The 14,798-nt window shown below is 45.9% G+C and overlaps 1 protein-coding gene across 1 annotated transcript; it reads right to left on the minus strand.

The window, feature by feature from the left end:
- Positions 1–11,504: 11,504 nt before the first annotated feature.
- On the minus strand, positions 11,505–13,354 carry LOC113744037 (pleckstrin homology domain-containing family A member 5-like). The gene is made up of 3 exons (XM_027283743.1): positions 12,866–13,354; positions 12,659–12,735; positions 11,505–11,803 (listed from the first exon to the last, which is right to left on the minus strand). Exons 1-3 carry the CDS (start codon positions 12,955–12,957, stop codon positions 11,742–11,744), a joined length of 231 nt encoding a protein of 76 aa, XP_027139544.1. The 5' UTR covers positions 12,958–13,354; the 3' UTR covers positions 11,505–11,741.
- Positions 13,355–14,798: the final 1,444 nt, after the last annotated feature.

Consider the following 14,798-nt stretch of genomic DNA (forward strand, 5'->3'; position numbering starts at 1 on the left):
TTTTCTCGTCCTGAATAAAACAGCTGTCTGCCTAACTCTGCATCTGAGTCCTCATTTGAGTCCCGGCCTGACAGATGTAACATTAACGTATGAACTAAACAGAAGCAAAAAGATGACGATGAAGAAGAAGCGAGTGCTGTGACTGACTGCATGCTTGGAAGTGAAGGTGTAGCATAGTTAAACATCATATTTTTTCACATTTCATTTCTTTTTTATAGGTAAGATAGTTCATTGTTTTTTTAAGTTGGCTTGTATGAGGTCCTTATCCACAGGCTGTGTTACCTACAGCAGTCAACATGCACTCACACACACACACACACGTATGTATGTGTGTGTGTGTATAAATCACTGAACATGAAAAGGTTTCTCTTCGTTCATTTAATATTTGTTGTTTAGTAACATTCAAGGTTTTCCTTACTTGTGCATTATTCCAGCAGGACTGTCTGTTACCCAGATATGACTAAACTAAGCTAAGCAGGTGTTTCAAACAAAAAGGGCCTGTGTGCCTTTCATCACATATTTTTGGTGTACCTTGTATAATATACAAGCTTAATCTGTCAAAAACCGAACTCCTGGTCATCCCTGCCCATGAGTCAATCTGCCATGACTTCAACTTGAAAATTGGTACTGTCACTATTACCCCTAACCATGCTGCTAGAAACCTGGGCGTCATACTAGATGATCGTCTTTCTCTCTCTGAACACTCCGTAGCGAGGTCATGTCGCTATGCATTGTACAATATTAGAAAAATCAGACCGTACCTGACCCAATATGCCGCTCAGCTCCTGATACAGGCTACAGTCAGCTCCCGCCTCGATTACTGCAACTCGCTCTTAGCTGGCCTACCTGCTTGCGCGATCAAACCTTTGCAAATGGTCCAGAATGCCGCAGCGCGACTGGTTTTCAATCAACCTAAAAGGTCACATGTCACCCCACTCTTCAGCGACCTGCACTGGCTGCCTGTAGCTGCCAGAATTAAACACAAAGCTCTGACGCTAGCCTACAAAACCACCTCAGGATCTGCCCCTGCCTATCTCAGCGTCTTACTAAAGGCTCACGTCCCGACCAGGGCGCTACGCTCCGCTCATACAAACCGTCTAGTTGTACCCTCGCCTCTCGCAAAGCGAGGTCACTCTAAACTCTTCTCGGTGGTCGTCCCCAAATGGTGGAATGACCTACCAACGGCTACTAGAACAGCAACATCCCTCTCTACCTTTAAAAAACTTGTAAAAACCTTTCTGTTTCCAGAATGCTTCCCTGCCTAACAAAACTAACAAAACTAACAACTACTCTGTGTCCTTTACACCTTTCTCAGCTTATGTCCTCCTCTGTAAGTCGCTTTGGATAAAAGCATCTGCTAAATGCAATGTAATGTAATATACCTGGGCACGTCTTCCAACCCAGTCTCACGGCAAGAATTAAAAATGATTTTTTTCATGCTGCTCAGGACCAGGAAGTTCAGAAAGAGGAGCAGCGCTGTCCATGAAGGAAAGAGGAGAAGTATGAGCGCTTCAGACGGGAAAAGGCGGGAGCGATTGCTGCTGACGCTGCCCTGTAGTAACGCTATTTCGCCAACAGAGGGCAACATTCACCAGCGTAGGCTAAAGCCTTGCAAATATTGCTGTCTTCAGGCAGAATGCAGCGCCAGCTATTCCAATTAGCAACAACCCTAAAACTGCACTATGTCAGTTAATGAAGAAAAATCACAGAGTAGTGAATTGAGTGAACAAATTGAGTCCATCCAGGTAGAACTGACCAGGCTAAGAGAACAATTCAAATCACAAACTGATGATGCTGAAAAGGAGAAATTAGAGATACTCATAGGTGATAATATTGCTAAGATAGAAATACAGAAAATAACAGTGAAAGAGCCTACCTCAGAGACAGAAAATCCTCAGAACGGAAGTTAACCCCAAAAATGCTGGAGTTAAAACAACAAGAAACCTCTCAGTAAGAGAGCAAATTAATCAAGACATACGAAAGATTGAAGGAACAAGTTAAAACTACATGCACTAAACTTAAAGATGAGTGCTCTGACCAAGATTTGTGTTACGTGATGGATGCTGTTTAAGATCTAGAGAAACAAGTGAGAGATGCCTATGAAAATGTACGATCTCATTCAGCACCTTCTACAGAGATTAGAAGAAAGATAGATTCCTGCATGGCAGTAACGACAAATTTGATGGGGCTAATGAAAGTATGCATGAGTGAAGTGGGACTAAAGGAGTTTGAAAATACAAGACTTCATATGCTGCTGGACAGAGAGTATGCTCAATCAATATTTGGAACTACTGTCCGCAACTCCCACTCAAGCTGTTCATCAGAGCAACAAGGCATTGCAGCAGAAAAACCAGAGTGCACTGCAGAGTTTGCTGCAAAGAAGGCTGAAAATAAAATGGAAGAGGAAATCGCTGCACAAAGACAAGAACTGAAAAGACTAGTGAACCAAAGAGATCTTCAAGTAATAGAGGCAAATCTTAAAGTTTCAGCATTGAATGCTAGGTACGGTCATCCCTTTGTAGTCCAGCGTGCATTTAAAGAAAACCTGAATAACTGGCCAATGATTGGCTCAAAAGAATCTGTCAAGCTGAGACAATTTAGTGATTTCTCTTATTTCTCTTATTTTTCTTTTTTTTGAATTAACTTTTTATTGATTCTATTCAGCATTGTCCCATTAGCATTTAACATCTCACATATATGTTTTCCATGTATACAGAATATGCAAATACTTCACACCAGGGATCAAAAACCTAAATAGACATATGCCATATGTCTCATCATCACCTCCTGTGATGTCGTGTTGCCAATGCCCTGGGACAGTTATATCCTATCAGGAGTCCAACATCACATTTCATCAGCTCTGATATTTCTTGTGTTGTGCTGTTCAAGTGTTTCCACCTTTTGGCAGTTTCAGGGGTAGGGATGTGTGAACGTTCAAGTGGGATGAAATCTCTGGTGTAGGCTGGTGGCAAGTTGATAAAGCTTTGTAAGGAAAACCCTCTAACTCTAAGTCACTAGCTCTTTTGCTCTGTCCAATGGAATCTTTTCCCATCATAGTGGTCAGCTTTAACTTGACTGGCTCTAAGTCTACCCTTAGCTTCTCAGATACCCCTTGGCTCACAACGGTGCTGTTACTCTGTGTATCCAGTAGAGCATACACTAAGGTCTCTGTTTCAGGGTTGGTGGTTATAGAAATCCACACAGGTACTATCATGGATGTGCTCCCACCATCGCTTCTGCCCACATAACAAGAAAGGGATGAGGTTTTGTCTTCCGTCTGCACAACATGAGAAGATGTGTCTGCCTGTTTTCCAATAAAACAATGAAATGCCAGTAAATTTGCATATATATATAGTAATTTTTAATGACAATTTATTGTATTTGTACAACTTTAACATACAATTCTCTGTATGTTTTTACAGGTTTATCACCATTTTCCATAAGACAATGTAATAACTGTAAATTAACAGATACTAGCAATAATTTAAATATTTACCTTTAGAATTACATGTAATTACCAATAATATTACATTATTACATGTTTAACATCTTTCTTTAATATTCAAGTGTAATTTTACATAAAATGTGACAGATCTTTCCTGATAATGATAATGAAGAAATGTACATACAATTACAGAAATCTGTGTTTTCCATACAGTTGCAGGTCATTAAGCATGTGTGGTTAAGGTGATTTTTTCCCATTTGTTTTTTTTAGAGATAATGAGTAGTATTTGTACAAACACAAAAGTAATTTACTGTACATTACTGTAGTATACAAGGGTGTAGTATAGATCTGTTTCTGTTTAATTGGTAACCACCCAGTAACCTCCCAGAAATTAAATTTTTCTTTGCTGCAATATGGGAACCTCACCCAAAAGAGAACAACCTTTGCACAGTATTTTGTTAGAGCAATCCTCAAGCCGCATATATATCTCTATTATATTATAATATATAAGTACTATATATATATATATATATATATATATATATATATATATAATATATATATATGTTGTTGTGATGAACGTTAGGTTGTAGCTCGTTTTGATGAACGTTAGGTTGTAGCTCGTTGTGATGAACGTTAGGTTGTAGCTCATTGTCTGTCTTACTACGGTTGAAAATATGCGTGTTTTGTGTTTTAACAACGTTTCAATCAAGAGTTATTGATCCCGGAGTGCCAATATCTTCTACACTTTACCGAAGTGGGCAAATGAGACACCTTTCCTTATCTCGTAATTCGAGATCCTTATCTCTTATCAGGTTGTCTAATTATTTTTTTCAAGTGAATGCAATACGCTTCTGTACTTCTTCTTCTTCTTCTTCTTCTTCTTCTTTTTCTTCTTCTTCTACAACATCACGGATACATGACTCCTCCTCTGCGTGTTGCGTTAACGATTGTGTCACTTCCGGTATCGGTGTTGTTGCCCCAACGGTGCTCTCGCTCTGCTCACCTGAACAGATTTCCGTATATTTCTCACATCAGCGACTATCTACTTATCTCTGCATCACTCTCTGACTTGTTCTGTCTGTGCATAACATGGTCTTGAACTCTGTAAACACCATCTGATAGTTTCTCCAGTTTCTGTTAGCCACACTAACTAGCCTAGCTATACCAATGGCGTCTCTCTCCTCTCCTCTCTCTCTCTCCTGCTCTTCTGTCCTGTGTGCCACATGTTCAGTTACTCCTCGTCCTCCTTTAGTGATAACGGTACTTGTAATAAATGTAGTTATTTGTAGCTTTGGAGGCGAGGGTCAGTGAGTTAAGGCACGGTACCGCACACCGAACAGTCGAGTACTCAGATAGTTAGCCAGTCCCCTGTACGGTTGCGGTACAGCCACAGGTAGCTTCAGTTAGCCGTCCCCCCGGTAGTTCCGAGCAGCCGGGAGGCTGGGTGACGGTTCAAAAGGATGGATAGCCCCAAACTGAAGCCCACGGTACACCACCAACCGCTCCACGTTTCAAACGATTTTCCCCGCTCAGCGCACACCACCGCTGGAGGCCAACTCTGGTCATATGGCAGCTCCATAGTCAGAAACGTGAAGTTAGCAACACCAGGGGCCATAGTTAAATGCATCCCGGGGGCCAGAGCGGCTGCGACATCGAATCTTTTTTGAAACTCTGGCTAAGATAAGCGTAAATACAGTAAGATTGTTATCACGTCGGCGTAATGACACCGGTTACGCCAATCGGAGTCACTAAAATTAATGTTTCATCGTGTGTGATATGCCAAACAATGTCGACTCCGTAGTTTTCTCTGGTCCCCTCCCCAATGTGACCCAGTGATGACTGATGTTTAGCCGCATGTCGTCATTTCACCGCGGCTGTCGAGGTGGTCGCCAGCAACGATGTGGGCTTCATAGATAATTGGGACTCCTTTCTGGGGAAAAACCTGGTTCTGATTAGGAGAGACGGCATCCATTCCCACTTTGGATGGAGCAGCTCTCATATCTAGGAAATATGGGCAAGTTTATTAGGCTGACCAAACCCATGTCGACCAACCCAAAAATTGAGACCAGGACGCAAGTGCCGTCTTACAACGCTCTCCGCCTCCCAATAGGCAGTTGCCCACCCAGTCCTTTAGTATAGAGACTGTGTCTGTCCCCCGTCCACCTACATGTATTTAAAGATAAACACAAACAGCAACGACATAAGTGTCTGGTGTACCTGGGATTCCTCTTTCAACTTGACAGTGTTAACTGAAGGGAAGCAGTTAATGCCACCAACTGCTGTTATGTTTGCAGTTAGAAAATTACAGAAATTCATGTATTTTTATTGTCTAATTGAAAAAAAGTGAATCATTGAAATGTTTGACATGAGGTTCCTGTTTGTCCCTGATGAAGACATTCTATTTTTCTAGCCTTTAGGGGTGGGTGGGTGCAGGACTGAATTGATGCAGCTCCATCTAGTGGATGCATAACGCAACCCCAGCCACTACTGTAGCTTCTGTGGAAGATGGCGCGGACGAGTCCAGACGCCGTCGTGACTGCTCCGCGTAGTTTGTGCTCTTTGTTTGTCTTTTACTTATTTTTTCTCAACTATTTAACCCCAGCTTGTTATGGGTTAACTAGCTATGACTTTAACACTCTACTCAACCTAGCCAGCATGCCTATCTGCCCTTTTTCGGCAGTTTTGAGGGAAAGTTCTACCTGGCCTGAGGAGATCTTGCGGAGCACGGAGCGCAACGGGGAAAGGCCACAAAAGTCGCGCAGGAGAAAACACCGTGGGAAGCGGGCCGGGGTCAAAAACAGGCTTCGGGCACGGGTACACCACCCTCCTCTTCCCAGTATCCTGCTGGCCAACGTCCAATCTATCGACAACAAGTTGGACGACATCAGGGCTCGGATCCGCTTCCAGCGCGACGTGAGGAACTGCAACGTCCTTTGCTTCACGGAGACATGGCTGACTCCGGAGGTGCCGGACCACGCCGTTCGCCCGGCCGAAACATTCTCAGTGTTTCGCATGGACAGAACGGTGGACTCCGGCAAATCAAGAGGTGGCGGCGTATGTTTCCTGACCAACAACAGCTGGTGTGATCCAAGGAATGTGGTGGTTCTGTCGCGCTCCTGCTCACCGGACCTCGAACATCTGGCCATCCTCTGCCGCCCCTTCTATCTGCCCCGGGAGTTCTCCGCGGTCATCATCGTCGCCGTCTATATTCCACCGCAGGCGGACACGGACACAGCTCTCACCACCCTGCAGGACTCCATCAGCAGACACTCCACCAAACACCCGGACGCTGCCCTCATCGTGGCCGGTGACTTCAACAAGGCTAACCTCAAGAAGGTTCTGCCTCACTTCTACCAGCACGTCACATGTCCGACGAGGGGAGACAGAACTCTGGACCACTGCTACACTCCGTTCAAGGAAGGTTATAAGGCCACACCACTACCGGCTTTTGGGAAGGCGGACCACGACGCCATTTTCCTCCTTCCAAAATATAAACAAAGACTGCACCGTGAACCTCCGGTATCGCGAGAGGTCAGACGCTGGTCAGGTCAATCAGAAGCCACACTGCAGGACGCGCTGAGTGACGTAGACTGGGACATGTTTCGCGAGAGCTCGTGTGACGTCGACGAGTTTACGGAAGTGGTTACATGCTTTCTTGGCAAACTGCTTGAAGATACCATCCCCATGGTGACTGTGAAGGTTTTTCCGAATCAGAAACCGTGGGTGGATAAGACTATCCGGGCAGCTCTGAATGCTCGTACCGCTGCGTACAACGAGGGGCTCACGACCGGCGACATGTCACCTTACAAAGCTGCAGCCTACAAGCTCAGGAAAGCGGTGAAGGCGGCCAAGAGGAGACACAGGGACAAAGTGGAGGGACAACTGCGCGACCGCGACACCAGGCGCATGTGGCAAGGACTGCGGACGATGACGGATTATACTGGACGTGTGAACACCGCGGCTGTTGCGGACTCTTCGCTGGTGGAAGAACTGAACACTTTCTTCGCTCGCTTTGAGGCTGCCGGCGCTAACGCTAGCCTGGAGGCTAGCGCCGGCGTCCACACCGGCGCGGAGGACCGCCCCCTCTCGCTCTCAGAGCACGACGTGAGGAGAGCTCTGAGGCGAGTGAACAGCAGGAAGGCAGCCGGCCCAGATGGCATCCCCGGACGGCTGCTGAAGTCCTGCGCCGACCAGCTAGCCCCGGTGTTCACGACCATCTTCAATCTGTCCCTTGTCCACTCTGTCGTCCCCATCTGCCTAAAGAAGTCCACCATTATCCCTGTGCCCAAGAAGAACAGCCCGGCCTGCCTTAATGACTACCGCCCTGTCGCCCTTACCTCCGTGGTGATGAAGTGCTTTGAAAGACTCATCAAAGACTCCATCTGCTCATCACTACCGGCCTCCCTGGACCCCCTGCAGTTTGCCTATCGCCCCAATAGGAGTACTGACGACGCCATCACTCACGTACTCCACTCCACCCTCTCCCACCTGGACAACGGCAAAGGGAACTATGTGCGACTGCTGTTTATTGACTACAGCTCAGCTTTCAACACCATAGTTCCTCACAGACTGGTCACCAAACTGGTGGATCTAGGGCTGAGTCCTTCACTCTGCTCCTGGGTTCATAGCTTCCTGACTGGCAGACCACAGGTGGTAAAGGTCGGTGGCCTCACATCCAGACCCCTAACCCTTAACACCGGTGCCCCCCAAGGCTGCGTGCTGAGTCCTCTGCTGTACTCCCTGTACACCCATGACTGTTCGGCTGCCCACCAATCCAACATCATTGTGAAGTTTGCGGATGACACAGTGGTGGTAGGCCTGATCTCCAGCAACAACGAGATGGCCTATCTGGAGGAGGTGGAGCGGCTGTCCTCATGGTGTAAGGACAACAACTTGGACCTGAACGTCACCAAAACTAAGGAGGTGGTAGTCGACTTCAGGAGAGGACGACAGAAGATCGAGTACGCGCCTCTAAAGATCTACGGGAACCCGGTGGAGAGAGTGAGCAGCTACAGGTACCTCGGGGTTCTCATCTCTGAGGACCTGACATGGACCACACACACCTCCACCCTGGTGAAGAAGGCGAGGCAGCGTTTATTCCACCTCAGGAGGCTCAGGAAATTCAAGGCCTCCAGTAAACTGCTGGTAACCTTCTACACCGCCACTGTGGGGTCTGTGCTCTCTGCGAGCATCACGGCCTGGTACGGCAGCTGCAGCTCACAGGACAGAAAGGCCCTGCACAGAGTCATCCGCTGTGCTGAACGGGTCACCCGCACCGCACTGCCCGACCTACAGGACATTTACACCCAGCGGTGCAGGTCCAGGGCAGGTCGGATCATGAGGGACATTCACCACCCCGACCATAAACTGTTTGCGTGGCTGCCCTCAGGCAAGAGGCTTCGCTCCATCAGAGCCAGGACCGAGAGGCTGAAGAGGAGCTTCTTTCCCCAGGCCACACGGATCCTGAACTCTGCATAACAACATAGTCCCATAACTGACCGCACTACACCACACTACACCTACATTACACACACACCAATTCATCTGCACATCACTGCTCTCTCATAGTGAGATTTTTCTGTTTACATATTTATATAATGCTAATTTGTATTATACGGGTCATGTACATAGTTGTAAATATAATATAGTAACATAGTGGTGTATATCTTTTTTCTAGTTTATTTATTTTTCTAGTTTTGCTATTTCTATCTTACATTTCATTTATTCTTCTTTTCTATCTTATTTTCTTTTTATCCTTTTGAGTGTTTTTTTGCACAGTCGCGACAGTCACTTTCATTTCACTGCCACTGTACCTGTACTTTTAGGCATGTGACAAATAAAAACTTGAATCTTGAATCTTGAATCTTGAGTTCTTGGTAATTCTCTAAAAAATGTTGGCCTTTTCAAGCTTTCTTTGATAGAGACAGCTGAAGAGTGACAGGAAATGTGGGGAGAGAGAGACGGGGAATGACATGCGGAAAAGAACTACAGGTCGGATTTGAACTAGGGGTGGGCGATATATCGAATATACTCGATATATCGCGGCTTGTTCTACGTGAGATGTATGAAATGACTATATCGAGACCATCGAGTACTTGTCACGTAAATGTTTTAAGCCGTCAGCATTTAATTCTCGGAGTTTTGCCTGTGTCACTCCTGGTGCTCCTCACAGCACGCAGCACACTGCCCCGCCCACCCAGAAAAATCCCCTGCGCGCATGCGTACTGTTTGTTTCAAGTGAGGAGAGAAGTGAAGAGCCCGAGCGAGTTAATTGAAGATGGAGACGGACGACTTGGTTCCGAAGAAAATCAACTGCGGTCACGCCAGCCGTCTCTCGTTTTCGCGTGGTCACGTCAGCTGCTCCAATATTTTCAAGTGCGCCCTTATTGCGACTTTATGTCAAATACTTTGAGAAAACTGGGAAAGTCAGCACTAGCTTACTGCAGCGTGTGGACACTTCCGGTTTTCAAAATAAGACGTGGGTGTTAAATTTATTAAAGGTTTATTTATAAAATATGAAGACTGGTTAAAATTTGATTTAAAACAGTGTCTCATAAGCCAAGTATGATCCTGCACTGCTTTAAAGCTCATATTTACATTATGAAATGCATTAAAAATTCATAAAAAATATGACAAGTGTTAAAATGCTATAAAAAGAGTACAAAACAACAACAACAAAAATATCGAGATATATATCGTGTATCGCGATATAGCTTAAAAATATCGAGATATTGGTTACAGGCCATATCGTGCAGCCCTAATTTGAACCTTGGGCTTCCACAGCAAGGACTGAGCCTTCACACATGGGGCGGCTGCTCTACCAACTGAGCTAAACACCGCCCGGTTCTTGGTAATTTTATTGATTGCAAATTTGTTAGATGAACTTGCACCAGTGAAGTGAAAAAAGGATGAGTCCTACATTTTTGGCTCTGTCTTGTAGAGGGGTCGTGTCTCAAAACCTAGTTATAATGCTCGTTATATTATGCCCATATGGTAAATATTCCTCAATAAAATGTGTTTAAGCAAATCAACCACAAACTAATCGCGAAGCTGTGATGGTCTACGCCTGCTGTGTTCACGGTGCACACGATGCACAGACACGATCTCATGCCTGCCTGCACCACCTCTGAGAGTGTCCTGTCCTGATCCACGACACACTCAGTGTTGTCTGCATCCGCACAGCTGTCCACCTGTGCCTGCCAGCGACTCGTTCAAGTCACTGCGTTTACATGCACACTTCGCACGTGTGACCGCGCTCCTGTTTACACGTCTGCATGCAAAACACACCGGTGGTGCGTGCGTGTGTGTGTGTGTGTGCACATTCTCCGTGCATTCATACATACCAATGAGCAGCGGTTGTGGGCTATTTATAGAGCGGCTATATTAGCTCACCGTATGTGTCAGCTGCTGCTCTCAAAATGGCCACAGACAGCACGAGCAACAGCCGGAAAACTAGGTGGGAAAAGTAGGTAGAACAAATGAAAGTGCCTGCTCACAACCTGAGAGTGTGTGTGTGTATGTGTGTGTGTGTGTGTGTGTGTGTGTTTGTGTGTATCAGCTATGGGTGTGTATGAGGCTGCGGGGCATTTTTTGTCGTCAAACAGGTCCACAAAATATACATGGACGCAAATGTGCACGAGGAGTCCGACTCACTAATAACCCTGGAGAGGGTGCACACCAGCACACACACACACACATGTTCACACACGCAGCAAGCTAACAAGTAGAGCCTGTTCGGCACAGCAAAGAACCCTCTGAGTCACACTCGCTTGTCAAACTTGCGTCCCACAGACAGCAGAGACTTGTTCCCGAGCAAATCCCTCCATGTGAGTGTGACAGTGCGTGTGTGTGTGTGTGTGTGTGTGTGTGTGTGTGTGTGAGGAGAGAGAGAGGTGAAGGGCGAGTGGATGACTGATAGGAGGAGAAAGCCTCAGCAGCAGCGAGACGGAGTCAGGACCGTGCAGCAATCCATTCATGATGGCCTGTGTGTGTGTGTGTGTGTGTGTGTGTGTGTGTGTGTGTGTGTGTGTGTGTGGGCATGTGTGTGTGTGTGTGACCGTGCGTGTGTGTGTGGGCATGTGTGTGTGTGTTACAGGCGACAGAAACAGATCAGTGTGAATTCCTCCAGCAGGTTAGAGAGGCAGAGAGGTGAGCGTTGATGAGAGCTGTGCCCGCCGACCAAACAAAGCAGCCCCTCACCGCCTGAGACGGATTCTATCAGTCTCTTCCTCTCCTCCCTCCCTCCCTCTCTCTCTCTCTCCCCCTCCTTATATCTCCCGCCACACGTTCCAACTCACTTGATGAAGCAGCGAGCTCCTTCGAACGTGTATCCTTCCTCCCATCCTGTTGGTAAATCTGGAAGGACAGGGGAGGGGGAAGAAAAAAAAACAGAGAAACATCAGCAGCTGTGCAGAGAGATGTGAAGCTGATTACACACACACACACACACACACACCTGCACAGCAATGCAGTGTCTGGACCATAAATAGCTCATTTTGGCTCGTGCTCTTTCATGCAACCCCGTGCCCCCCTCCTCAAAAACCAGAGCAGATATTTCAGGATTACTCAATTATTCTCCCTGTGTGTGTGTGTGTGTGTGTGCGCACGCTCTGCTTCCAGCTGTTTGCTGATCTGCATGCAGTGATGCCCTCCCACCCTGTCACCCTCACTCTCTCTTCCCCCTGCAGTTTTTTTTTATTTTATTATTATTTATTTTGGAATCTCAGCTGTGCACCGTCGCACCACACGCATGCATTGTTCTGTGCAGCAGCCTCGGTGCTCCTATGTGGGGGGGGTAGAGGATATGTCAAATGTCACTGCAGGGAATCGGCTCCGAAATCGGTTCACGCCTACGTGACGGAACTTTCAAAAAGTGTGTCGCAAAGTGTCCAGGTGAAGCGGGCAGGAGGAGGGTGGAGAGGCGGCGGAGAGAGAGAGCGAGAGGAGGGGGACGCCGTGCGTAATGGTCCGCCAGAGGAGAGCAGAAAAGGGGAGCGGGGCAGAGGAGGCTGTTGCTTTGCTGCAGAGAGAAGAAATCTCCCCTCATCGTCTTCCACGGCTCTCTCCGCAACTTGTCGCCCCCCCTTTTCTCTTTTTCCTTTCCTCCGCCGTGACGCGCGGATAACCTTTCCCAGGCGCTGCGTGCGCGCATGTGTGTGCGGTGTTTTTCGCAGGGATTGAAGCGAACCCCACCATTCTCACATTGTTTACCTGGAGTTTTCCTGTGCCCCGTGATTACAGCTTCTCCAGTAACAGGATGCAACCAGGTTGTACTCTTTGCTTCTTCGCTGTTGGTGGAAGAAAACGGGGGAAAAGGTGAACAGAGAAACCCGAAAAAGACAAACAGGGAGAAAAAAAATGCGTCGGAGAAATAAAGCAGTGCGTATCCATAAATCCACGAATCCGCGTGATATTTACTTGATGAAGAATATGCGTCCATCCCGAGTCACCCCATAACTCCAAGAAGAGGGAAGGCAGGAGAGCCAGTCCGGATTAGGATCCGCCGCCATGTCTAGCTGAGAGCTCTACTGCTCTGGGTTACTACACACACAGGGGCTAGAGTGCGCGGCGCCGTGCCAAGCGCGCGCGGGGGACTCCACGTGCGCGCGCACACCGGAGATGGGAGCGCGCCGGGAGGATAAAGACACAAGCAATGATTTTCTGCCAGGAGGAGAGGGGGGCGGTTTTTTTTGGCAGGCGTCCTGATGAGTGGCCCCAGTGAAAGTTCACCATGAACGCGCGCGCTGCTTTAACGGCTCAGCTGTGAGTTTCTAATCACCCAAACAATCAATCAATGAATCACTGGATCCATCTACCAACAGTTCTGTTCTGTGCTAAATACATTCAAATTCATTGTCGCATAAGAACATATATATTTTTATATATGATTGTTATGATTATACTGTATCATTTTTCTTTTTCTTTTTATTATATCTATTGATATTAACGTGTTTTAGTCATTTGATTATTGTTATTTATTTTCTTTTTATTTAATTGATTTCTTTTTGTAATTTGGTGTTTCCTCACTGTAAAAAATGTTGACAGCGTTTTATTTGATTTTGTTTGTATGCAAAGTGCTGCACAAATAAAGTCTGATTGACGTGTGTTTTGAAAAATGGAGGCGTGTGCAATAAGTTCATAAAAATTGCTCAAATTTAAGGATGAGTGAAAAAGTGTTGAGACAAAACTGAAGGATGGTTTGTACAGAATACTGTTTGTATATAAGCGTGTGTGTGTGTGTGTGTTCATATTTCTTATATTATACAGCTCTGTAAAAAAAACAGCTTCTCTGCATGTGTCTCTGTTGAATTCATACAAACCCAAGCAGCATCCTCTGTGGCAGGAGGTGGCAGAGGCAGGACTGCTAACATGGCAGCGGCCAGTGCCAGAAATTTGGAGCTTACAAACGGCTCTTGTGGGTGACGTCACACACATGCTGTCCATTCTTTAGACTGTTAGTGACTGAACCTCAAAAGTAATCGGAATCAAAGAATAATTATTGACCAAAAGAGTTGAAATGAAAAGTTGTGAGTGAGGAAACAAAGGGTTCAGTTTTGGCTTCAAGGAAAGAGGCATACACTGAGGGTCAGGTTGCTTCATCTGTATACGACGGTTCATAAAAACAACGTAAAGCAGCAGACATTGAGGACAGAGAGTGAAACAACTGTCCACGTTCAGCACCAACTTCAGATAGTTTTTTCACCAAATACTGATTTGTGAATTCTTCCTGAGTGAGAATATTAGTGTTGTGTTGTTTAAACACGAATATGAACTTCTCTTCTGTATGTCTGAAAGCACTATTTCATTTTCTACAAATAAATGTTCGAATGAAAATGTATGGAATGTGTCAGAAATGTTGTCACTCGTTTATAGAATAAAAATAAAATGCTCATTTCAAGCCAACACAGACCTACAAATAGTAAAACCAAAGAAACAGATCATTTCGCAGCGCTGTATTCATTTCTTCCACAGCTGTACATGGACATAACTTTAAGCCTTTTTTCCCTCGTGGTTACAGAAGCAAGAAAAATATTATTTCTAAAGAAAAATACATTTTTTCATGTGTCCTTGGATCTTCAGATCCTTTGGCTCTGAACACATGTGCAATTATTGGTCAGGGTTCATTAAACAGCTGTTCTGTTGTAAATCTCAGCATCCAACATCGTCCAACGATTACCATCAACCTGCTCTCTCCTCACCTCACTAACAGACAGAGACAGATACTAATGCACACACTCTAATGGCTACACCAGTACACATGACCTATCTATAACCATACACACATTCAATACAGCATCATCACCACTTTCCATTCACATGATAATACACAAACTCACATGCTTGGATCTCT

Source organism: Larimichthys crocea, chromosome X (assembly GCF_000972845.2).
Source record: "Larimichthys crocea isolate SSNF chromosome X, L_crocea_2.0, whole genome shotgun sequence".
Taxonomy (NCBI): Eukaryota; Metazoa; Chordata; class Actinopteri; family Sciaenidae; genus Larimichthys; species Larimichthys crocea.